This window comes from Saccostrea cucullata, unplaced genomic scaffold (assembly GCF_032062105.1).
Source record: "Saccostrea cucullata isolate Sc308-1 unplaced genomic scaffold, CSIRO_AGI_Scuc_v1 ctg599, whole genome shotgun sequence".
Classification (NCBI taxonomy): domain Eukaryota; kingdom Metazoa; phylum Mollusca; class Bivalvia; order Ostreida; family Ostreidae; genus Saccostrea; species Saccostrea cuccullata.
Genome location: NW_026938938.1, coordinates 136984 through 162919, shown reverse-complemented (window position 1 = coordinate 162919; position 25936 = coordinate 136984). Strand labels below are relative to the sequence as shown.

Here is a 25936-nt window from a genome sequence, read left to right as displayed (position 1 = left end):
GCCCCCCTGCTTGTGAAAAATGGATTTTCTAGTTTCCCAGGTGCAATAAACTCGCTATTTGGAGGTACTTCAATATCCCCGGCAAGTAGTACTTTGCAGAAAGGGATATCCAAATTTTCACTATTGACGCAAGGAACTTCTACACCCTTTATTTTGAATTTCATTTTCTTCACTAGTATATCACACGCATTTTGCTGCATAAAATATATCCCCATGATACACTTATTTAGGATATTTGCCACTACGAAATTGTGAGTAACAGTTGTATCTCCCACAGTTATTTTCATGGGACATTCCCCTCTAACAAGCATACTCTCCCCATTTGCAGATGTTAGTTTCACTAAGGATGGTGTTAAATTAAGCTCTTTCTTTAAATCAAAATTTTCAAATACTTTGAAGCTTAATATGGTCACGCTAGCCCCTGTATCTACTAACATTGATATTGGGTGATTTTCAATTTTCCCAACAACGCAGATGCCTTCATTGCCCATTTTTCGAATATCTCCTATTTTTATTTCTTTTGAAATATTTTTATTTTGCTGAGATTTTGTTCCCAGGTTATTTTCTTTAGATTCAATATTCTGTTCTAGTTTGACTGACTCTTGGAGTTCCCGAGTATTATTTTCTATTGGCTGTTTCTGGGGTCTACCCCACTCCTCTTTCTTCTTCCGATCCCCGGATTCGACACTGGAAAGTTTGACGATCTTCGAGGATGGAAGTCGTTTTGTCTAGAAAAGTGATTATTGTTACCCCTGTTTTGCCTAAAGTGGTTTCTGTATCCCATGTGGGATGGATTGCTCTCCCCACGACCATTCTGTTGATGTTTTGCGTGAGTGTTTTTAACGAGGCCTGTAATTTCTTTTGTAAGGGGCTGAATATAATCCCTAATAGCTTGTTTTAAAGCAGTCAAAGCGTCATATTCGTAATCTTTGTTAGCTTGATATTGTTAATTGTTTGACCTCTTTGAGCATCTGCAAGTTTGTATGTTTCAAGCCGTATAGCTAATATCTCGGCTTCATTGACGTTTTTTGGCCTTGCTTCCCGTAAGCGCAGCCTCATATCAGGGTCAGTTAAGGCATCTATGAAATAGTCTAATGTCAGTGTATTTATAACAGCAGGGTCAGCTGTTGGGTACGCCCGTCTAGTAAGCTTCTTTATCGACTAGGCTAACTCGGGGAGTGACTCCTTCTCTCCCCATCTTGACCTTTTAACCTTGCACGATACATTTCGGCTCTTTCTATTGAGCCATAGCTCATGCTTAAAACTTTTACAAGTGAACCAAAATCTTGTTGTTGGGTTTCATTTAATTCTGTCAGAATGGCCCTTGCTCCCCCAGTTAAACTTCTGGCTAAATAAAAGGACTTGGTTCTTTAATCCCAATTATGTACTTGGGCAAGTATTTTGAATTGTGTGAGGTATTCATCAAAATCATCTCCCTCGTCAAAAAAAGTTTGGGGTTTTATTCCAACGGTTGGCTTTGGGATAGGTCTTGTAAACCCATTTTCATTTACATTTAAACTTCTTAAACAGTCAGTCATTTCGTGGGACTGTTTATGTTTTCTCCCGCTCCCATACCATGTGACTGTATTGGACAAAGAAGGGTACCAGGAGGGTTACCCTTATTTTTCAAAATGTCAATTTCTGTTTGTAATCTAAGAGACTGTTGTCTCATTTCGTCAATCTTTTCTCTCATATCATGTTTCATGCATTGAAATTCTTTACTCATGTTTTTCATTGCATTCAATATAAGTTCATTAATATTTTCAGAATGTTGGGAGGCTGATGCCTGTTTGGGAGAGGACACCTGGGGACCCATATCTTCATCAAGGGAAAAATCCTTCCCAATACAAGACCTGAGATTAAAGATTACCTCCCCTGAATCATCTAACTTACTGTTTTGGGACATTTTAATTGATGATGATTGATTGATGATGATGATAATTAAATAGATTTATACATTGCTAGTATATTTCTTTATTATTGTTTTGTCTTCCGTTCAACCAGAAGATTGGGAATATTTGTATCCCACTTCTGACACCAATGTTACGTTTCACCGCTTGATGTTTCACCTGTATGTGAAAGTAACGTGTGGGTCTCCCAATTATGTTTGTTGAACAAAGAATGAAGAATTTAATAAAAGTACAAATAATTTTATTAATATATAAACTCTTATCCGGTGTAACGACGAAAAGTGACCCCCGTAGAATATTGACCGGGGGTCATTTTTCAACGTAGAAATCTGACCCCCGGGTCAATATTCTACGTAGAAAAATGACCCACTTTTCTGTAGAAATTATGGCCATGGGGTCGTTTTTCTTCGTGTGCATTGTAGAAAAATGACCCCGTAGAATAATGACCCCTTGTCATTTTTTGATGCAAAAACATTCGTTTTGGTAGGAATATTCTTGTTAGGCGAATGTATACGGGTAATATCAAGCTGCATTATGCATATTATGCTTTGAAGTGTTATTTCTGAAAGCTTTTAAGCTTAGATACTGTAAGTCGTTTTTATTCCACGGTGTTAAAATTTCACGATATTTCAAAAAATACCGATTGCGATGGTTTTAATTTCACGCTGCAAGAAATTAATTCCGAATTTCACATAAGCATTTCAACGTTTTTAAAACTAATAATAATTTTTACGATGGGTTAAATTTCGCGGGAAAATGATAAAACGCGAACATAGCGAAATTAAAACCATCGTGATTATTTGCCAATCTACAGTAACGAAATCAAAGCTATACAATACCTTACATTAATAATACAATCTGTTTTATCCCCATTATGGGAAAACAATATGAAAATGTTCTAACTAAAGGCTATTTATTAAAGCAACGATACGCGCATTCATTGAAACGTTCATTACATTTTATGCAGTAAGTTTTCACAGTTGACGTTGCGCAAGGTGTTGGTACACATTGACGTTACGTCAAAATAACGTTAATTAAGAAATAAATAACAAGTTTATAAACTTCAATGGGAATTGAAGTGGGTCGGTCACGTGATCTAATCCTGTGAAGGCCGAAGGCCTTCTCAGAAGATTTGATCACGTACACCACTTCAATTCCCATTGAAGTTTATAAACTTGTTATTTATTACTTATATATACATTTGAGACAGACGATTGAATACTTTCAAATTTGAATTATTGCACTAACCGTCCGTCGTAGATTTTGAAAAATGACGCAAGGTGTAAATCGGCTTGCATGGCGGTTACGCTTCGAATTCATTAGGCTAAGGAATCTATTTCGAAGGGAATATTTTGTGAAAGACTACTTGTGATCAGTAATAGTGAACAGAATGTTGTCTTGGAATATTTTGTTCGTGAAAAATGATAATCGATCCTGAAAAGACACAAGAAACACGTCCGAAGTTTGATGATAAGAGGTTGGAGGAATTTCGGTCGCTGGAAAGGGATGGATGGATCCGATGGATTGAGACACTTGTCCGAGCCAGTTAATTTGCAGTTTGATCAAAAACATTCCACGGTTTCAGTATCTAAAGGCATACTTATAGTAAAACACTGATAAACACGGAGCCAATGGCGACAGCTTTACATTGAACTACGAAAACGCCGAGGTGTTTGGCAGCTGTTCATGGCATGATTGCAAAGATATTTTCCAACAGATTTGCACATTTATCGTGAGTAAAATCTAAAGATAAAATAAAAGTTTATCATGAAAATTTAACCAAAGGTCTTTCCAAAAAATAAGGATGAACGTTAGAGACTGTGCAGCTGACAAAAGTGAAGAAAAATGTAAACAAACGCTAGGCTCCTAGTTTTCTCTATGTACACGGGTTGAATCGATAGCCCCAAAACTGTATGAAATACTTGTTTACATTTAAAATAAAATAATTATCATTATACTTGCTTCTTTTATTCATTTTTGTACATGAAAAGCAAGTAGAGCTGGTCATTTTATAATTTATGTATCGGTAGATATTACTGCGCCGTGTGATTAGGTCACGTATTGACCTCTGACCTCTGACAAACTTCATACAGAATTGAAGATATTTTCTCTCTGTAATGTTTATATAATGGAGAGATACCACAAATGTATATATAAAGTAATAACGTTGTTATAACGTTTTGCACCTTATACATGCCTACATGTATTTTAGATCTTTAAATGAATTTTATTTGTCAAAAGTATAAAAAAAAAAAATAAAATAAAATAAAAGGGCACATAATGTTCAATGTTTGAACCTTCTTTTTTGAAATATTTTATTTTAGATGTTTACTAATAAATCCTATATAATAATAGATTTTTTAATTACTGAAATGCCAAAGGCACTCAGTGAATATTCCTCTTTCTATTTTTCTCACTTGTCTGTCTTATAAGGAGAAAATATTAGCAGTTTTCCCTTTCAACCTCCTTCAATTTTTTTTTTCAGTTAGGTCATTACAAGTCTTTTATTTCTATATAGTGTCCACATGCGCTTTGGGTGTATAGAGAAAAAATGAGAGTTAAAATTTTTATAATTCCTACATTTCAATGGAACTTGTGTCATTTTGAATTAAAAAATAAGTATCAATTTAGTATATTGAGGGGATGAAAAAAAGGGGGGGGTGGAGACGTTTCACCATTATTGAAAATCTGATTTATCACGAAAATTCTAAAATCTTTTTACTATTTTTGATGAAAGAAGGGGGGATCTCTTATAATGCATACTTCGTTTAGTAGGGTATTTTTTGTGGAACGATATTTGGGGTTTTCACGTTTTTTTCCTTTGGTATATGTAAACATGATGATTAAGTTTAATAAATATAATTTGTGAAAAAATCTCCAACAAGCTCCGGGGTTAAATATTGTGGGGGGATGGAAGTGGTTCCTGCATGTCCACAAGTACCTGTGAGCTGGTACTACGGACTTGCATGAAAAAAAAAGCCACGGCAATAATAATTTGACTCTCCCGACGTCATATGTACGCATTGCGTAAAATGACGTTTTTCGTACCTGTGACAAAATGGCTACACTTTTATTGATGCTTGCATTTCTTTCATGTAGACTATTACTGTAAAGATTGTGTAATTAGTAAATGCAGCATTAAATGTTTTTCAAGCTATATACATGATTGCTTTTTATCTTACATTAATTCATATATTTTTTATATGTTACTGAGACATATTTAGTAACAATACAGTGACTCGTGCGTGCATAACAAAATGGCTACACTTTAGAAAGCCTTCCTAATTTTTACGTTGGAAAAGTAATATAATATGTATCAATTCAATTAATCTAAGAAATGTATGTACTAAAATATTATTCACCAAAATTAATATTTGTCTGGGATTTATGTCTGGTACACATCTCTATTTCGGCTAATGTCAGTGTAAGGAAACGATCTCTTACTGTTAGACATTTTACTTACGCACTGTAGATCCAGTCTAAATTCATGAAATTGATAAAATGATGTTAAAAACTCAACAATATCTTAAAGAATGCATATATCTTATTGTACCCTCTAAATTTCATTTAATTCAGAAAATTGTTAGTGCATTTTTTCATACCTTTTAGTTGCGCGAACAATAATTGATGTAACGTCGGACACGGGAATTTCGCCGTAATTGACCAGTACTGAGTAACGCCTCCTCATAGTTAAAATAATTTTAAATCATTTAAAAGAAAATTTGAAGAATTATTCATTACTTTAGATAACATAAATGAATTTATTTTTAATTTAAAGTAAATATGACATCGCGAAACCGCCAATTTCTTTGCGACATAAAGAGTTAGATATTAAAGTACCAACACGGTGCGCAACGTCAGTTGTCATTTTAATCTTGAAAAATGTTATTTTCTATCTGGTGTCAAAAAAGTTTCCAGAATAAATTACAGCGTAATTATAAATCTATTGGATTTTACCCTGGATAATCAAAATAACGTTTTATTTTTCAAAAGTTAATGTTTTTGATTCCTACTTTTAAAACTGGCGCGAAAAGGGGCGCTAGCTTAGAAAATTATATCTTATAAAAAATCTATGAATGAAGTTTCAAACTTTTCACTAAAAAATAGGGATGATTTAATTTGTAAAGATAAGTACGAAATTAAATTGCCTCTGATCTATGATACAAGGGAAAAAATGTGGTTAGCTCAAAACCTGTAAAATGTATTTTGTCGTTTGCTAAGTGTCAACAAAACCTTAACAAAATGGGGGTGGTACCATAAAACACGATTAACTACAAAAAAGGAGTACGCGTCTTTCCAAAAGTTGGTACATGTAGTATCGTTTTCCCTCTTCTACATGTACATGTACTTAAATATAATGGGTTTAGAAGTTTTTTTACCAAAAGGAAAAAAAAAAAATGTGGATGATGAAAAAGTTGTTACCTAAATGTTATAATTATGCCCCCGTAAACAAAGTTTTTGGGGTATATAGTTTTTTTTACCTATCCGTCTGTCTGCCCGATTAATCGTCCGCATAAATCATGTCCATATCTTAAGACTGGGTGGGACTATGGCTTTCATATTTCAAAGATGTATTTTTATGACAAAACCTTTTTTTGTGCACAACCAACTTTGACCTTATAACATTGAAATTGGAGTTTGAGACAATTTTACCCCCAAATTCCACACTTTTACTTTAGCACTAATTTTTGGATAGTATGTGCTAGGACTTTTTATCGAAGTAATGGCATGATAGACAATTAGAGTCCATTAGTTTGCAAAGGTAATATCTATAAAATCTTAGAAGAAGGGGATGTAACAGAAACCATTGGTCAGGTGTCTGTGTGCTAAAAAGTGTTCAAAAGGAGAGTATTTTTTAAATCTCTGAAGGTTGAACTTTCAGTCACTCAGATGTAAATTTTTGCCAGTTTTGGAGAAATTTTTAATATCATAATAAGAACGTTCTCGATGTGTATGGTATTTCCTGTATATACATGAAAAAATAGTACTTGATAAAAGGCAGTTAAAAAGTGTGTATTTTAAAGCAGAATGCATAACCCTGCTGCTTGGATTAAATGTATCAGGTCCATGTTTAAGTCGTGCATTAAAATATTGAGGGGCAATATGTAAACCAGCTATCCTTCTGTGTTCAATAATCCAGATGTGAGAAAAGAATTAGATTGATTACATGATCAGTACATACTGGTCCATACCGACAAAGCAGGTAATGGTATTGTCTTCGTTTGTAAGACTCATTATACAAATTGTATTTTAGAAGAACGTGGATTTAATTCTACAAGTGGTAATCCTACTTATACTCATACTTCCCTTACTGAGGAAGAAATTCTTCAAAATCATGTCAGTTTTGAATATTTTTAAAATTCCACAGAGTCAGAGTCAGAATGAATTTGAACTACCCTATTTAATATTATTTATTGGATACCGAAACTTCAGAAGAATCCATACAAAGATACAATGCGGGTTCCAGTAAATGTTTAACCAAGCCTCTTTCGTTACATTTCATTTAAGATATTGACAAAAATGAAGGAAAAACTTCAAGAGTACTGTATAACAATATATTCAAGAAGTGGTGTGAATCAGATGTGGATACTCAAAAATTTCAAAGAACTTTTTGACAATTTAAAATCACAAAATTTAACCAAAATCAACAGCTTAAAAACTTACGACTTTTCAACTTTATACACAATCATTCCCCAAGATAAATTAAAGTCCAGGCTTTTTGATATTATTGACAGTTGCTTTTTCAGCAAAAAAAAAAAAAAAAAAAAAAAAAAAAAAATCGTAAATTCTCTGGTAATTCTCTGGTAATTACTTTGCAAAATTATTTTGTTAAAACACTCTCTGATTTCTCTGAGGTTAAAATAAAAAAAATGTTTGAGTTTCTAATTGAAAAAAAAATTATGTGTGTTTTTTGAGACCAAGTCTTCAAACAATCTATTGGAATTCCCATGGGTACCAATTGCGCTCCATTATAAGCAGACCTATTTTTGTATTCACATGAAGCAGAATTTGTGCAAGATCTTATGTGTGAAAAGAAGAAAACACTTGCTGTGGCCTTCAACTCGACATTTAGATAACGTATATCAACGACGTACTGTATTGTCAATCAACAAAGGTAGTTTCCATTCCTAGGTCGATACGATATATCCTGAAGAGCTTGAGATTAAAGCTACCACAGAGTCTGACACATCTGTTTCATACTTTGATATTTTACTTGAAAAAGACGTTAATATTTATCTAACAATTAAGCTATATGATAAACTTGATGACTTTAATTTTCTTTCGTCAACTTCCCTTACTCACGCAGCAATAAACCTTCATCACCTGCATACAAAGTGTATACATCTCAGTTGATTCGATACGCAAGAGCATGATCTACGTATGAACATTTCTTAAACGAGGTAAATCATTGACAAGCAAGTTGGTGAAACAAAGAAGATTTGTTAAAAGTCATTATTCCGTAAGTTCTATGGTCGATACAATGACCTTGTCAGCAAATACAATTTATCATTAAGTCAAATGCTAACTGACGTTTTTGGTGATGATTGTTACTCCATTATTTTTTCATTGAATTGACGACGGGTTTTCCGTTATTTTCCGATCATAACAAGGATCACACGGCGGGTGTAACTGGTCGGCAGGGGATGCTCACTCCTCCATGGCACCTGATCCCACCTCTGATGTTTTGGAGGTCCATATTTGCTCTGCTCCTATTTTGTATTGTTTTATGGACTTTGATATTGAATACTGTTCGTTATCTTCATATCCCGCTTCCATACAGATGCATATGTAAGTTTAAATGTAAGAGCTAAGGGACTTGAATTTATATAGTTAAATAACGTTCCTTTTTTGCTTCTATGCTATGTTTTTAGATTTGTAAAATATCCAAAGTTTATAGTTATCAGAAACATATCTTGTCGTTTTCGGAACAAAACCTTTGAATGATTAAAAAACACCAAAAATATAATATTAAATTTATGCTCATCAATGAATAAATATTCATTGGGATTCTGCAAGCCAAAAATAAATCCATACCAAATACATTGATAGTGATGCTGCTATTAAGAAATGCAATCTAATCTATGTTAGAAAGGATAAAAGTACATAAAAAGTTCCCCCTTCTTGCATTTGAAAGTTAGAAAAAATATCAGGAGACACGTATATGGTTTTATTGTATAAAAAAAGTAGGGGGTCAAAATTCTATGGGGGTCATTTTTCAACGTGTGTGGAGTCGTAGAATTACTGGTCTGGAACGTTTTTCTACAGTCGAAAAATGACCCTACTTGTCGTAGAATATTGACCCAGGGTCATTTTTCTACGTAGAAAAATGTCCCCCTGGTCAATTTTCTACGGGGGTCACTTTTCGTCGTTACACCGGCTCTTCCCAATAATATAAATTCAGTAATTATAGATAACTTTCTATAATTAGCAACAATGACAAATAATGACTTAATATTCAGGCTGTAGCTGGGGCATCAAATCACTTGTAGGAGTAATTCTCTCCCATAACTTTCTCCCGCTCAAGAATGTACACTTATTACAATGAATATAAAATAATTTATATAAAAGATCCTATAAATAAATTATCCCAAAGTTTGGGTCAGGCATCAGCTCCCATTAATTAAAGTTTAGAATTGACAATTACCCAACGAGACTCCTCAGCCATGGTGTCAGACATATCCTCAGATGAGGGGGAGCAATCTGACTGTCGAATCAGCTGTTCGCTGCTTATATATGACGTTCTTTTGTATTACGTTACTACGGATATGACGTTTTACACACGCATCATTACCGCGTATTATATTCGATCGGGTAAGGAAGCCATGTTGCTTATGGATCGCATGCACGATTGAGGATGTAGTTTTGGATAGAAACGTGTTAAAGGATGATTGTAGGTATTACACAAGAGCTATACAAGACTTCAGATAGGATTTATATGCCCAAGAATGAGTTTAAATGAATTATCTGTTTGGTTTATAAAGTATACATTAGTTGCAAGTGAATCCTGTTCGAGGAATTTCGGGTTATAAAGATTTCGATAGATAGTTCTATCTCAAAACACAATTCAGTAATCATAAATAATAAAATTAAATACAAATCCTATATTTGCATGTTTCTTATCATTATTTTATGAATTTGTTGTTACATTAATTTATTTATCAAATCATATAACAAAAGAGAAAGAAGCTGCGTTCGTAACATATCTATATATTAATTTTCAGAGTTATCCCCCTTAATTGAGAGTAAATGTACATACTAAACATCTTGTTTATAATATTTCATTATTGATATGTTGTTTATGAGAAGTAGATGTATTGTATATATAAATGATGCATTAAAAGGATGAAACATAAGGCAGATAACGAACAGAACTTAAGATCAAAAGTCCATAAAATAAAACAATACAAAATAGGAGCAGATTCAACATGGACCTCCAAAATATCGGAGGTGGGATCAGGTGCCATGGAAGAGTGAGCATCCCCTGCCGACCGGTCACACCGGTCCATGTCATGTCATACAGTGTATATGTAGATCGGTGCACGAACGTAATCAACATTACTCGTATGTCCTTCATATTAGAGATTGTTCTATCTGACGTATCCGTATAAGTATACGTATCCGTATCCGTATCGAGATATGAAAGGCATGTCGATCCCGATGTCTAAACCATTTAATACAATTCCACCTCTGTTTGTGGTTACTTAAATAAGCCACAGTCTTGCATTGAAAAATAACAAATGGCAATTTTTTCTATAGAAATACTAAACTGCTGTAAACCTCTATCATTTCGAAGAAAAATATTGATTAAAAAAAAAAAGAAAATGAAACCAAGTTTAAAATTAATTTCATTTTGTTTCCAAATATTTGTTGAAAAATCCCCTTTCTCCTTTTCCTCTCTCATAATATCAGGATATTTTATTGATTCATTCTGTATTTTACACTATACCATTACACGTAACTGATAACATAACAGATATCCCCCCCCCCACACACACACACTGAAATACAAAATACCTTATCATCATTCGATCATTAAAACTATGTAGCCGTTTTTAGAGAGAGTTTCCGAATTGATTTCATAATTCGCGTCAGGACCGTTACAAGTTCTGAGTATATGCTTTGAATAGCCAGTTCAACTCCCTCTTTTTCACCTCCCCTCACATTGGCGTCGGAAGGAAATTGAAAGTAGGAAGTGGGGCTAATTGAATGAGAGAAAATTCAGCCCTGAAAAAGCATAAAAAAGGATTTTTTTGTTCATTGTCCAAAATCCTTAAATATTTTTGTGTGTGTGAGTGTGTGTGTGTGGGGGGGGGGGGGGGAACTTTTTTCATTACCATTTTTTTTTCAAACACTCCCACTTACCCTACTTTAACCATTGGCATCGGCAGCAAATTGTAATTTGTAAATGGGGGGGGGGGGTATATTAGAAATATTTTTGTTATTCCTTCAAAAAAAAAAAAAAATGTCCATCTAAACACGAAAATCCTATTTCGAGGGGGGGGGGTTCGTTTCACTAGCAAATTTTTTCCAAACAACACCACTTTCCACAATAATTTAACCTAAACTAAAACGTGTTTGTGGAAAGTGGGGAGGGGGCTTAACCTATGCAGCGATGTTCAATGTCTATATTAAGTCTATCTTTTGATTAAAAAAGTGGGGGGGGGGCTACGCCCCCCTAGCCCCCCCCCCCCGGTTCCGACGCCTATGTTAACTGCAATACAACATGCCTGTTGAGAGTGGGGAAGGGGCTTATCCTACGCTTAATATATATTATGTCCATCTTTGCAAATAAAGTGGGGGGGGGGGGGCGATAAGCCATCTGCCCCCCCTCCCCCCTCCCACACACACACAATAGTATTTAAGGGTGAGTTTTTCAGAGCTTGCTTTGTTTACTAAAAACTCCATCATGTAACTTTCATGAAAAGAAGTTAATATGCAAAAAGAATAGTTTAAGAGAGGAAGATACATCATAGCTTAACATTTATTTTCTTCTTACCCTTTTTTGTTGGTTTAGCACCCCTTTCAACCAGCTCCCCGTTCTATTTCTTTCCGACGCCCATGATACGGTTATCGACCTAGAATTAAGTGAGTGTATTCAAACTGCCCCAGAATTTCCAGATATCCAAAGTTTTTCTGGAGAACTATGACTATCAAATACGTGATAATGAATGGCATAGTACATGATAAAAAAGGAAGTGAGGATGGACATTTTCAGTGAATCCCCCATACACATTTTTTTTGCACTTTGATTAAATCTTTCCCAGTTAATGTACAACTACATGTACTTACAATTTACAAGTTTGAGATAAAGAGGTTTAACTGTATATATAATTCTATATTCTTGGGAATATGTCGTGTTCTTATAAATGTTATTTCAAGAATGAAGAATGAATGCCCTAAAATTGAGAGAGAGAGAGAGAGAGAGAGAGAGAGAGAGAGAGAGAGAGAGAGAGAGAGAGAGAGAGAGAGAGAGAGAGGGGGGTCGATCTAGAAATATTTTCTACATATTTAAATTAAAAAAAAATCATACCTGTTTTTCTAATTTTATTTCTAAACTTTTATTCAAACCTCCACCCAAAGAGACATGATGCATAAGACGTGAACAGCAACTTATATGTTTTTATTAAAAAAAAATCACACTACATATAATTTCTTAGTGAATAAGGTTAAAAACCAAACTTGAAACGATGGAAATGTAACCAGATGGTTTAGACATCGGGATCGAGATGCCTCTCATACCTCGATACGGATACGGATACGTATACGGATACGGATACGTCAGATAGAACAATCTCTATTATTAGGTTTATTGCAAACCATTACATCAACATGGCCTTTAGCAGCAGAAGTGACTTAAGTTAACATTTTGTGTCCATTTATCAAAAATCCATTAAAATACCCAAAGTTGTAGTCTTTTCGCCTTCTGACATTACAAAGAATCATCGCCTATTAGTGATTTTATATCCTTTAAACTGATGTTATTTGTATTCTCAAGTACTTTCCATTGCAATCTATAATATAATTTTGTCAAAGAAACCTTACTCTGTTTACATCAAATTGTCTTTGTAAGTGTTCCTTTTAAGATTGTATTTAGTGCCCTTCCAATGGCATGGCTGGAGAATCTGAAAACTTAACCTGTAATGCGGACAAAGTGATTGTGCCATTTTCACTTCAAGTGAAACTTAATAAAGTATGTTTCTGGTAATGTGACCATCCATTATTTCATTCACCAACCCTTAGGTTATTATACCCCACGCAACGAGTTGCGTGAGGTATAATGATTTTGACCCATCCGTCAGTCCTTTTTTTGTCAGCATAACTCCTGATAAACCACACAATTTCGTCAAACTTTGCAGGTATTTAGGACACGATGTGTAGATGTGCATATTTTCAGGAAATTCCGATTCCTTTATTTTTTCCGGGAATTTCCGCACTTTAGACTTTTGGCCATATCTTGAATATAGAGATGAATTGTTTGTCAGCACAACTCCTCATAAACCGCTGCACACAATTTCGTCAAACTTTGCAGATATTTAGGACACATTGTGTAGGCGAGTATATATTCAAGAAATTCCGATTCATTCATATTTCTGGGAATTTCGGCACTTTTCAACTTAGATTTTTGGCTATATCTTGAATAAAGAGATGAATAGTTTGTCAGCGCAACTCCTCATAAACCGCTGCACACAATTTCGTCAAACTTTGCAGATATCTAGGACACATTGTATAGATGTGTATATTACCAGGAAATTTCGATTCCTTTATTTTTTCCTGGTATTTCAGCACTTCGACTTTTTGGGGAGCTTGGTGAGCTTGCTCACTTTTTCTTTCATTATATATATTCCAGATCGAGATTTTGAACTGTACTCTTGTTTACTATTACAGTTTGCAATTAGTTAAATGCATTTCTCATACTGTTACCTAAAACACTTTTTTTGGGCTGCCCAATCTTTCACTGCCAATGCGAATAAGAAAACCTCGAATGTGAAGAAAAGCGTTATAAAACGAGAGTGTATGTACCTATTTAACAGAAAATTGCTGCAAATAAAGCCCATGATAAAATAAAGAATACCATCTCTGCATATAGAAAGAGAATATCTTTTGATCTAGGGCTTTACTTAAAACTCATTGGTAAAATCAAAAAGGAGGTTTTGGGGGGTTAAATATTTAGATCTAGGGATATAATCGCAACCTAGGAGATGACCTTTTGCTACAATGGACAGGACCCCCCCCCCCCCCCCCCCCTATATATGACCCCTACCTTGTAAAAATTTTTTTTTTTACAATTTATATTTATTACACTTCCTTTTCAAATATACAATGCGAAAAAATGAGTTAAAACTCCAGATAACCGTTCCGTACAAAAAATACCCCTCTATACATAATAAGGGAGAAAGGTATGCAACTCCGGTTTGTTGACATTTTACCTTCGTGGTATTTCTGTGTTTAAAAAAAATACTTTTATTTCAAATCAACTCCAAATGCCGGTTCACGCTGTCTCGACATACATTTTACTTTTTGATTATGCAATTACAGTGGCTGTGCGTCTCGTAAGAATCCCACAATTTATCCTCAAACACGATCTTAGCTGGCTGTATGATTTTTCCCTCAGTAAGTTCAACGGAAGTAAAAAAATCGCGACACCTACGAAAAGGCAGATAACTCGCGCGGAGAACGTCTGATGTTCCGAATGTTCAAAGCATTGCGATAACTCCCGAGGACGGGCACTTTTGTTTTGAACTGACAACATGGACGAGGACCAGAGAACAGCATATGATTTATCTGTAAGTGGGCACAATTTAGTCATTACAGGCCAGGCAGGGACTGGGAAAACATTTCTTATTAAAGAAATAGTGAAGAACTTACGTGAATCGCAGGGAAAAAAAGTATCAGTAGTTTGTTCAACAGGCATTGCTGCCACTCATTATGGCCATTTATCAGCTCAAACATTGCACAGGTGGTCGGGAATTGAAGATGGAAAATATCTTAACGAAGAAATTCTTCATCTTTTAAATACCGATGAACGATTTTTAAGTGCCAAAACCAATATCCAGCAAGTTGAAACTTTAATTATTGATGAAATTTCGATGATAAGTTCCAAAATACTGTCTCAGGTAGAATTCATATGTAGAAACATCAGAAATAATAATTTTACATTTGGAAAAATTCAGGTTATATTGGTTGGCGATTTTTTTCAACTACCACCAGTGTCAAGTGAGCTTCATGGTCACCCAGGTAACCACTGTTTCAAAGCATCATGGTTTTCTGATTTTTTTACACATAAAATAAATTTGAATGTGGTACATAGACAGGACAATCCCGAACTCATTACATGCATTAATGAACTTGAGAGAGGTGAGCTGTCTGATCATAGTGCAGCAATCCTAAATTCCTTAAATCGCCCTATTGAGAATGAAGAACAGTGTATTCAATTGTTTGCACGTAACTTGGACACTGATATGTTTAATTACAATAAATTACTTACTGTGCCCGGTGACCTCAAAGTATATACTAGTATTGATGAAGGCTCACAGCATTATCTGAACAAATTTCTTGCTCCAAAGAACTTGGGCCTGAAGATAGGATGCCCAATCATGTTGTTAAAAAATATCAGTTCCACACTGGTTAATGGACTAAGAGGACATGTATTACACCTTCATGAAAAGTCAGTTGAAGTTTTGTTTGAAATTAATAATAAATCAGTCTGTGTGAACATTACTCCTCATTTCTTTACCACATTTGACCCTGTAGACAAAAGAGTATTGGCAAAACGTGTTCAGCTACCTTTGAAATTGGCTTATGCCATTACCATTCATAAATCACAAGGCATGACACTTGAAAATGTAATTGTAAATTGCCAGTATTGTATTCAACCCGGTCAACTTGGTGTTGCCATAGGGAGAGCTGTGTCAGTCAGTGGATTAAAAGTTTTAAACTTTAAAAAACATTTATGCAAGAAACACCCTAACCATGTCTATAGATTTTATGAAAGTCTATCAATCGGTGATGTAAAAAATGATCTGAGTTGTTGCATAAACTCTAAACAAGAAAATGAAGAAGACTCTGAAGATAGTGATGGCAATGAAAATCCCCCCTCCCTTTGTAACTTAAAAAACTCTGAATTTGACTCTGATTTTTCAGAATCAGAAATAGAAAATTTAGAAATTTTAAACATGCTTGACCCTGATGATGATGAACGACCTGCTATGCCACATTCTTCTTTTCATGAACAATCACACTCAGCTTCTAGAATTGCACTTGAAAGTGTGTTACAGCAATTTAAAGACACCCCTGTAGAAAATGACATGATGAATAAAAAACTTTTACAAGTTTGAATGGTTTGAAAATCAGTGGTCGAGATGCTATTTACAAAAACTTTTACAAGTTTGACCAATGGTTTGAAAATCAGTGGTCTGAAATTGAAAACATTGGACTGCATTCATTTCCCGAGGGTAAAACCAAATTCACCCAAGCAAACAGAAATACCTTCTTTACAACATTTAATAAGTACTTAAATTCAGATGAGTTTGAACAAAGTGTTATGAATCTTTTGCAGTTTTATCACCAGGACTTGAATGGACCTTATTGTAGACTTCTGACATCCATTCTTTTTCACTTGGAGGAAAACTTCTTTCTCAGTCTGACTCCTCATCTCCAGTTGTCTGATCCCATACCATTGAAAAAACCAGCAGCAGAATGTGAACTTGATACCAGTGGAAGAGGCAAGCTGCGTTATGTTAGTGGATATGTGCTGGCAAAATTAAAACACAACACATCAAAGAAAATACAAAATTCAATTTTTGCTAAAGGAAAAGAGATGAATTTGAAAATGTATCAAAATGAAATGACAATTTACAACTCATTATGTTGTTCTTATGAGGAATTACAAATGTCGTCATGTGATCCTGGAAGTTTAGATGAAACAAAACGTAAACAAAATGCACGTGGAAGTCTGATTAACATTTCTGATTCGACATTCAAGTTTTTTCAAAAGTTAGAGTTACTTTGTCGCCAAATGCTCACACATGAAAAATTAGTGCATATTGGGAAATTTTTATTTGACAAAGCAAAAACTGAACTATTAAACAATTTAGAGTTATTTCAGATGTGGGTTCAGTGTGTTATAGATTCCAGACAACACAGTACAGAAGAAGAAATGGACTCAGATATTTCCAAGCTTCTGTGTGAAATGGTAAGCTTATGTGAACTGAGCCTTCAATCTTTTCAAAGTGTTATTACACTCTTCCTGAAAGTTAACCTTAGTCAGTTCAGGAAAGATTATTTGGCTCATTTAAAAAAGGAAAAAGGGGAAGCTCTTCGCAAAAAAGTTATCAAGAGGACAAATAAAACTCCTAAGACATTTAACATGAAGTTTTACATTGAAGATCAGTCTGAAAATAAACAAGCTTCATTTCTGAGACTGAAATCTGAGCTTATACAGAATGACAAATTTTTGGAAGAAAATCAATTTACCAAGCAAATCTTGATTCAGATTTGTAAAAATCTCAAAGTCACAGTATCTGAACGAAAGAAAAAGATAGACATAATTGCAGTGATTAAAGAAAACATAAAGAAATTGGAACATTCTGAAATATTGACAACCCCTGTTGAACCTGATATTCCAGGGCCCAGTGGAGTTAACCAGTCTCCAATTACTGATGAACCTCCTGATTCTGCACCTGTTCTTTCAGAACCTGAAACAAGTCAAGCAAAAGTGAATAGGACTTCTAGAAGGAGAGGAAAAGGCAAAGGGAGAGGTAAACAAAGAGGTAAAAAAAAAATATTTTATCAATTTTTTACCTAGATAATTTGCTATAATATGACAAAGACTTGAATGTTATGTATGCACTGTAATTAAATTTTTATGTAATTATTTTACATAAATATGATATTACTTTTTTTGGCAGTGGACGAGTCTGTGGCAAAGTAGCGCATTCTCCACCTGTGTTGGACTTTCTGGAAATTGAAGTCTGTCCTAAAACCACAGAGTTTAAAGAGTGACAGTATCCAAGGTATGTAGGATATGTATTTGCTCCATTGTGGAGAGTTCTTTGTTGGCAGAATGTATTTTCTACAATATCACTGTTTAACCTGCTAGGAATGATGGATGCATGAGATTTTTTTAATTTATATACACAAAGTTCTTCAAACCCCAAAATAGCCGAGACAATGTCCTGTCGTGTTTGGTATGATATTAAAGAGTTTTCTTTGTTCTTCACAGATTCATCCTCTTGAATGCTCCTTTCCCAGTTAACAAACCAGTCCAGTGCATCATGATTTTCTGTAAGTCTTTCATCTGTGCATTCAGTAATTGGCCTATGGTCTCTAAAATTTTTAATCAATACGCTTGTGGATCTTAAGAGGTCAATAGTAGCATCCAGCTTAGTACCATTGCTTCCTAGAAAGTTCTTGTACAATTCCATCAAATGCAGCATATCACTGTTAAGCACTTGTTCTGCTAGATGATTGCGCATTTTTGCCTCTGAATTCAGAAACAAATGTTCTTGGGTAAGGCAATTATGAACAGGGAAGGGATGAGATGAGATATCCCACAAATAAGCTTGTTTGAAATGGTTCCATTCAATGAATTTATCCCCAACTTTCAGATGTCTTGTGCAGTGTTTTTCTGACCCACTTTTCAGAATGTTATTTCTAATCTTTTTTATGACATGTGATATATCCATGATAAAAAAAATCTTAGAATTATCAAAGGAGTAAATGTTCTTGAAAGAGCAAGTAACTGGGTCTACTGTTTTAAAATCAGGCAGTAAGAGTTTGAAGAGGTCTCGGTTTGTTTGGGCGCCATCAGTACTAATATATTGGACCTTAAAACCAAAATTTAGCAACATATTTACAGCCTTCCACAAAAGTAGGTACAATTCATGACCAGAGGCTGTGGCAGAAGGAAAATGAGCAAAGGGAAACCTGAATCCTGTGAAGCCCAAAAACATGAACTGCAAGACATGAGTGGCCATTGTCCTTTCTTTCTTATTTGTTTTAATTTGGTCAAATATTACTGATTCGGGGGTGCACTCTGTAAACCCTATCAATTGTATATCACCGTCTTTTTTTTTAAACTGCAGGTCGGGTTGAAGAGCCATCTCGTCGAATATCAACCCCCCTTCGAAACCCTCTGGAGGCAGGTTCTTCATCTTTGCATCACTGGCCATCCAGTGCAACATGCTGGAGTGGATGCCCGCTTCTTGGTGAATGATGTTTTTGTATATCTGCAGCAACCTTTGCGAAGGAAGTGCAAGGAAATTGCTACTTCTTAGTTCCGCATACCCCCGTGGGCTTCTACACCACAAAGTGAGGCACATCCGGACAATATCTTTATTCCACCTCCGTCCGTGGGGATGTCTCTCCAAAGCCAATTTTCGGGACATCAAAAATGATTTAACTTTCTCTGTACATTGTGGGAATAATGAATTAAAGATTGTGTGCATGTCTGTGTGATCTTCTTTACTGAGTTCCACATCTGATTGCTTATTTACAGTAAATGATTTTTCATTAAGAGATGAATTAGAAGGATTAGGTGTGTCAACTGGTTTATTTTTTGGGAGTTGGTTGAGATATTTACATGGAGGGCAGGAGTTTGATGCCAGTGTTGATGTTTTAAAGGGCAACACTTTTGTACAGGACTTTGATCTGTACCGCACAGAGATAGGGCTGTTTTCATCACCTAGCTTTGATACATGCTCTACATAAATTTTTGAAGTTTTGTTTTTAGATGGAACAACACTTTGTACACCATCACAGTACCGCAACTTTCTTACAATTTCAAAAATTGTCATAGAGTTATATGTCTTATCAAGTCCAAGGTCAACTGGGTTAATAACTGATCCCATAGTGAAAAGGCTCCATGTAGAATCAGAATTAAGTGTTATTTCAATGAGGACCTGGCTTCCATTAACTACAGTGCTTGTCAAGTGACCAACTTTTAAGTAGCATTGTTGTTTTGCCATGATAAAGAAATCATCAGGGACTTTTACTTCATTGAATGATATTTTTAAGTCTGTATTTTTCCAGTGAATTCCATAGTATTTTTTGGTCAATTTACACCAGTCAGTTTTTGAGCGTCCAGTTTTTACATTCACATTTCTAAAAAATTGGCTAATAATTTTGGCAATTGCTGTACTTGTTATTTTACAATTGACACACTTATTTTTTATATCTGCAAGTTCAATATACTCATTTTCGTCCCCTTCCTCAATATTCTCGTTGATCCAGTTAATTAAATAATGTGATGAGTCGGTCATTCTGATTTTCACTGTTTTTTTATTCTTTGAATAACGCGCGTAAAACAAAAGTGCCCGTCCTCGGGAGTTATCGTAATGCTTTGAACATTCGGAACATCAGACGTTCTCCGCGCGAGTTATCTGCCTTTTCGTAGGTGTCGCGATTTCATTACTTCCGTTGCTTTTACTGAGGGAAAAATCATACTGCCAGCTAAGATCGTGTTTGAGGATAAATTGTGGGATTCTTGCGAGACGCAGAGCCACTGTAATAGCATAATCAAAACTTAAAATGTATGTCGAGACAGCGTGAACCGGCATTTCGAGTTGATTTGAAATAAAAGTATTTTTTTTAACACAGAAAGACCACTAGGGTAAAATGTCAACAAACGGGAGTGGCATACCTTTCTCCCTTATTATGTATATAGGGGTATTTTTTGTACGGAACGGTTATCTGGAGTTTTAACTCATTTTTTCGCATTGTATATTTGAAAAGGAAGTGTAATAAATATAAATTGTAAAAAAAAATTTTTTACAAGGTAGGGGTCATATATTGGGGGGGGGGGGGGGGGGGTCCTGTCCATTTTTTTTATAACTGTTCCGTGTTAATACAATGCTCAATTTCTTAATACAAGTCTTAACTCAACCAATCAAATGTACTCCCATTGGGGGTCATCCGTTTGATATCATTACTAAACAAGAAGCCAACGGGCCTTATAGGTAACCTTAATATCATGTAACAACTTTCCAACAATTGAATTGCTTCGTGTTTTAAACCAAAGGCCATAAAATTCACAATTTTGAAAGAGGTACCATTGCTTATCATAACCTTACACTTAGCTTGCTTACTTTATACCCAGAGGTAGATCAGAGTAACAAAGAGAAAATGCATTTCCACTTTATAACCAGTTGTACACCCCACCTCACAAGAACCACCGACCCTGAAGGAACATACTAGTATTTCAAAATTCTGGAAATTATAAATCATAAATGGTTGATTAATACCAAATAGCAGACTTCAAAACATTAAATTATTTTCAGACTATGTAACCCCCCTCTCCACCCCAAGTACCCCTGACCCAGGGGCCATGAAATTAACCATTTTGGAAGAGTCACCTATCAGCATCATTAATATGTATTTAGATCGTTGGCATAATACCAAGAAGAAAAGGACAAAATTTTCAAAGAAGTTTTGCATTTTCACCATATAATCATTAGAGCCCCGCCGCCCTAACACCAAAACGCCTGACCCAGGGGCCCTTAAATTAATAATTTTGGAAGAGGCAGCCTTCCTCAACATAACTGGTTACATAGTTTACTGGTTAAATACCCTGGAGCAGAGGAGAAGATTTTTTAAAGAAAATGTATTTTACTATGTATCAACAGAGCCCCACCCTAACACCAGAACCCCCAAACTAGGGGCCCTGAAATTCACAATTTTGGAAGAGGCATCCTTCCTCATTATAACCATGTACCTACTTCACTGGTTTAATACCCAGGAGTAGAGGAGGAAGATTTTCAAGAAAGATATGGAAATAACGAACAGTATTCAATCTCAAAGTCCATAAAACAATACAAAATAGGAGCAAAGCAAACATGGACCTCCGAAACATCAGAGGTGGGATCAAGTGCTATGGAGGAGTAACCATCCCCTCTAACCGGTCACACTCGCCGTGTGCCCCTTCTCATGATCGGGAAATAACGGAAAAAATCCGTTGTCAATTCAGTGTATAAATAATGGAATAACAGTTAGTATGAAAAACGTCAGTCAGCATTTGACTCAATGATAAATTGTATTTGCTGACAAGGTCATTGTATCGACCATAGAACTTACGAAATGATGACTTTAAACGAGACTGCTGATATTCTTGTTTCATCAACTTGCTTGTCAATAATTTACCTCTTTATAGAAATTGTTCATACATAGAGCATGCTCCTGCGTATCGAATCAACTGAGATATATATACTCCGTATCCAGGTGATAAAGGTATATTGCTGCATAAGTAAGGGAAGTTAACGATCAAGTTAAAGTCATCACGTTTATCATATAGCTTGGTTGTTAGATTACCATTAACGTCTTTTTCAAGTAAAATATCCAAGTATGAAACAGATGTGTCAGACTCTGTGGTATTTTTTATCTCAATCTCACCAGAATATATCGTATCGACGTAGAAATGATTTTGCACAGATTCTGCTTAATATGAATATAAAAATAGGTCTGCTAATAACGGAGCGCAATTAGTACCCATGGGAACTCTAATAGATTGTTTAAATACTTTGTCTCCAAAAACCACATAGATATTGTGAATCAGAAACTCAAGCATCTCTTTGATGTCACCTTCAGAGAACTTGTGTGTGTGCAATCAGGATGTGTTTCAACAAAATAATTTTGCAAATGACCAATGACCAGGTAAGTCAATTTACGAGTTCCATTTTTATTGAAAAAGAATTCATGCATTTCCACTACATTATTAGTAGAGCCCCGCCCTAACATCAGAACCCCTAACCCTGGGGCCATGAAATTCAAAATTTTGGAAGTGGCAGCCCTATTCAACATAACTATATTTTGTTTGTTTTTTAAATACCCAGGAGCAGAGAAGATTTTCAAAGAAATAAAGTATTTTCACTATATAATCTATATAGCCCCGCCCTAGTACCTAAGAACCCCTGACCCTGGGGCCATGAAATCCACAATTTTGCAGCCGTTTTCAACATAACTATGTATTTAGTTAGTTTATTTAATATACAGGAGCAGAGAAGATTTTAAAAGAAATAATTTATTTTTACAACATAATCTACATAGCCCCGCCCTTGACTAGAACCCTGGGGCCATGAATTTCACAATTTTGGTAGGGGACTCAATGCTCATAACATTCATACCAACAGTTTGACTGCTTGATATCCAGGAGTAAAAAGGAAGATTTTTAAAGGTTGCATTAATATTAGTGGTTTTTGACCCCACCCCTAATGCTCCAGAGAAGCTGCAAATGTTAACGCACAACGTACGACGACGGACAAAAATGGATCGCAATAGGTCACTCAGGTGACCTAAAAGGCACATGGTAAATAATAATGGCCGACTTTACAGGTGGCCACCCAGTATTCCGTTCTGTGCAAGAAGCCTAGGTAGCTGATTGCTTTGTTTGTAACCCGATTGATATGCTAACTCCAATTCAGGTCATCCGATATATCGACACCCAGATACCGAGCTGATGAGACTCTAATACCTGACCATTAAGTATATAGTTGTTACAAATGGGGTATCTGAATGTCGTTACATGGATTACCTGACACTTACTTGGGTTGAATTCCATGTCCCACAAGGTCTCCCAGTTCTCTAGTTGCTTGAGGTCCTCTTGGAGCATTAACTGACATCCCTGTCCATCCATAGTTACATTGATGACAGTGTTGTCATCGATTGAATGTTTTAGTCACATATAACTAATTCCTACAGCAGAAGAATTACCCCTTGTCTGTGCATGGTTGGTATGGAAAGTTAAATATGAAGCATTATCACCCCCCATAAGTAAGTTTTGCTTTCGGTTTTTTATGCCCCATTAATCAAAGTATTGGGGATAAATGTATATAGTTTTAAATATTTTTTTATTCCTCAGATAATTTGGATTTTGTTTTTTGTCCCCTTTTTAAAAATGACGCTATGTACGTCCCTGGTTGTATGGCAGAAAAAATTTCAGTTTCAGTGATTCTTAAAGTTATATATGGTTTGTCTGAGATAATAATACGATATAAGTTTATACGAGGGGTTATCAACAAGTTCGTGGACTAGCGCCATAAAACTAAAACCGCTTAAGATAATCAATGAATTTTACAATATCTACTTAGCATCATCTATGCTATCTATAGATCAAACCACAAATCATAAATGTTAATTTTTAATAAATTAGTAATGTTTTGTAAGCAATGGTATGTCCAGGCGGCGCAACCTCGAATACGACGTTTTTGCGACCTATGTGTAACTGAAAAAAACTCTTTTGAACACTTGACATCCACAAATCGAGTTAATTCAGGCATGTGTTGGGACACAATTGTTCCATAAAATGATTTCTTTTTCATTTATTCTGGAAGTTCTATGAAATTTTATCGTAAATTTCACATTGAGTGTCCAAACAAATAAGGCCTTGAAAATGACGTCAAAGACAGGAGGGGTTTTCTTTTCCAACATTTTATAAAATTTTGTCCCTGAAAAACTGGTATAGACCTAAGAAATGTTTAAAATGGCTACAGAGACATAATATACACCCAGAGTAGTTGTCTTTTAATGTCAACATAGATTCAGAGAGAAAAAGGATGCACAGTTAATGTCGATCTGTAGTATAGGTTGAAAAATCTTTCACGTGAAAAAATGTCGTTGATCATGTGTTGTATTTAATATATATATATATATATATATATATATATAAATATATATATACTAGTATATATATATTTAAGGAATCACTGTCTAGTTAGGAGGGTATGTCAGGGCATCAACAATAATGGGAAACATGGGATAAGCCCGTTATGCTAAAATTATCCCATGTTTCCCACTATTTTTGATGTCCCTGGCATAGTCTCCTAACTAGACAGTGATTCCTTATATTTCCATTTTTTCTTGAAATAACAATCTTAAAATAAATCGGAATACCGTCTAATCTAGTAGATTTGAAATGCACGAGGCATTTCATGTTCTTTTCTATTGCCCCGCCCCATGACGTCAAATTTTGTTATAAAAAATAGTCCCATAAAACACGAACCAAATTTATTGATTATTTAGTTACTGTAGCCAAATATCAACATTTATAGAATAAACAACAAAAGAATTTTAAATTATGACCAAAGCAGTCTTGTTAACTTTGATCATATATGTGACCTAGATTTAGGTTGTCGGAAGCACGAAAACGTGTATAGGCCCAAGGACACTTCTCCGCCGCCATATTGAATGCAATGTTCCAGTTGATGAAACGGGAGTTAGTCAGCATGGTCAGGATTTCTCTCAATTTATAAATCCATTTCGAATATTATATTCATTGAAAGCCGCTGTTCATGACCTTGTAAAGTCATATAAACAAAGCGTATGGAACGCCGTCACTGCCTTATAGCAGAACACAACATTGCATTGCGTCAACCTTCCACTACATTATGTCATCACTTTATGACATATACTCACACTACTATTGCATTGTGTCAACCTTCCATTATATTATGTCAACTCTTTATGACATTAACCCACACTACTATTGCATTATGTCAACCTTCCATTATATTATGTCAACTCTTTATGACATTAACCCACAATACTATTGCATTATGTCAACCTTCCATTATATTATGTCAACTCTTTATGACATTAACCCACAATACTATTGCATTATGTCAACCTTCCATTATATCATGTCAACTCTTTATGACATTAACCCACAATACTATTGCATTATGTCAACCTTCCATTATATTATGTCAACTCTTTATGACATTAACCCACAATACTATTGCATTATGTCAACCTTCCTTTACATTATATCTACTCTTTATGACATTAACTCACACTACTATTGCATTCTGTCAGCCTTCCATTACATTATGTCAAATATTTATGACATTAACCCACACTACCCTTGCATAGTGTCAACTTTCCTTTACATTATCTCAACACTTTATGACATTTACACATACTACAATTATATTTTGTCAACTTGCATTTCGTTATGTTTACTGTTCATGACTTTAAATTAAACAACAATTACATTGTGTCAACCTTTCATTTCATTCTGTCAATTCTTTATTATATCA

General features: G+C 35.0%; 2 protein-coding genes across 2 annotated transcripts in view; both read left to right on the top strand.

Annotated features, from left to right (window-relative positions):
* The window catches only part of LOC134251903 (uncharacterized), a 280050-nt gene that overhangs the window by 215024 nt on the left and 39090 nt on the right, over window positions 1-25936 (top strand). The window lies entirely within an intron of this gene.
* Window positions 14663-20157, top strand: LOC134251887 (uncharacterized). The gene is made up of 7 exons (XM_062734311.1): window positions 14663-14695; window positions 15083-15146; window positions 16468-16647; window positions 17017-17103; window positions 17537-17680; window positions 17819-17923; window positions 18995-20157. Exons 1-5 carry the CDS (start codon window positions 14685-14687, stop codon window positions 17627-17629), a joined length of 435 nt encoding a protein of 144 aa, XP_062590295.1. The 5' UTR covers window positions 14663-14684; the 3' UTR covers window positions 17630-17680; window positions 17819-17923; window positions 18995-20157.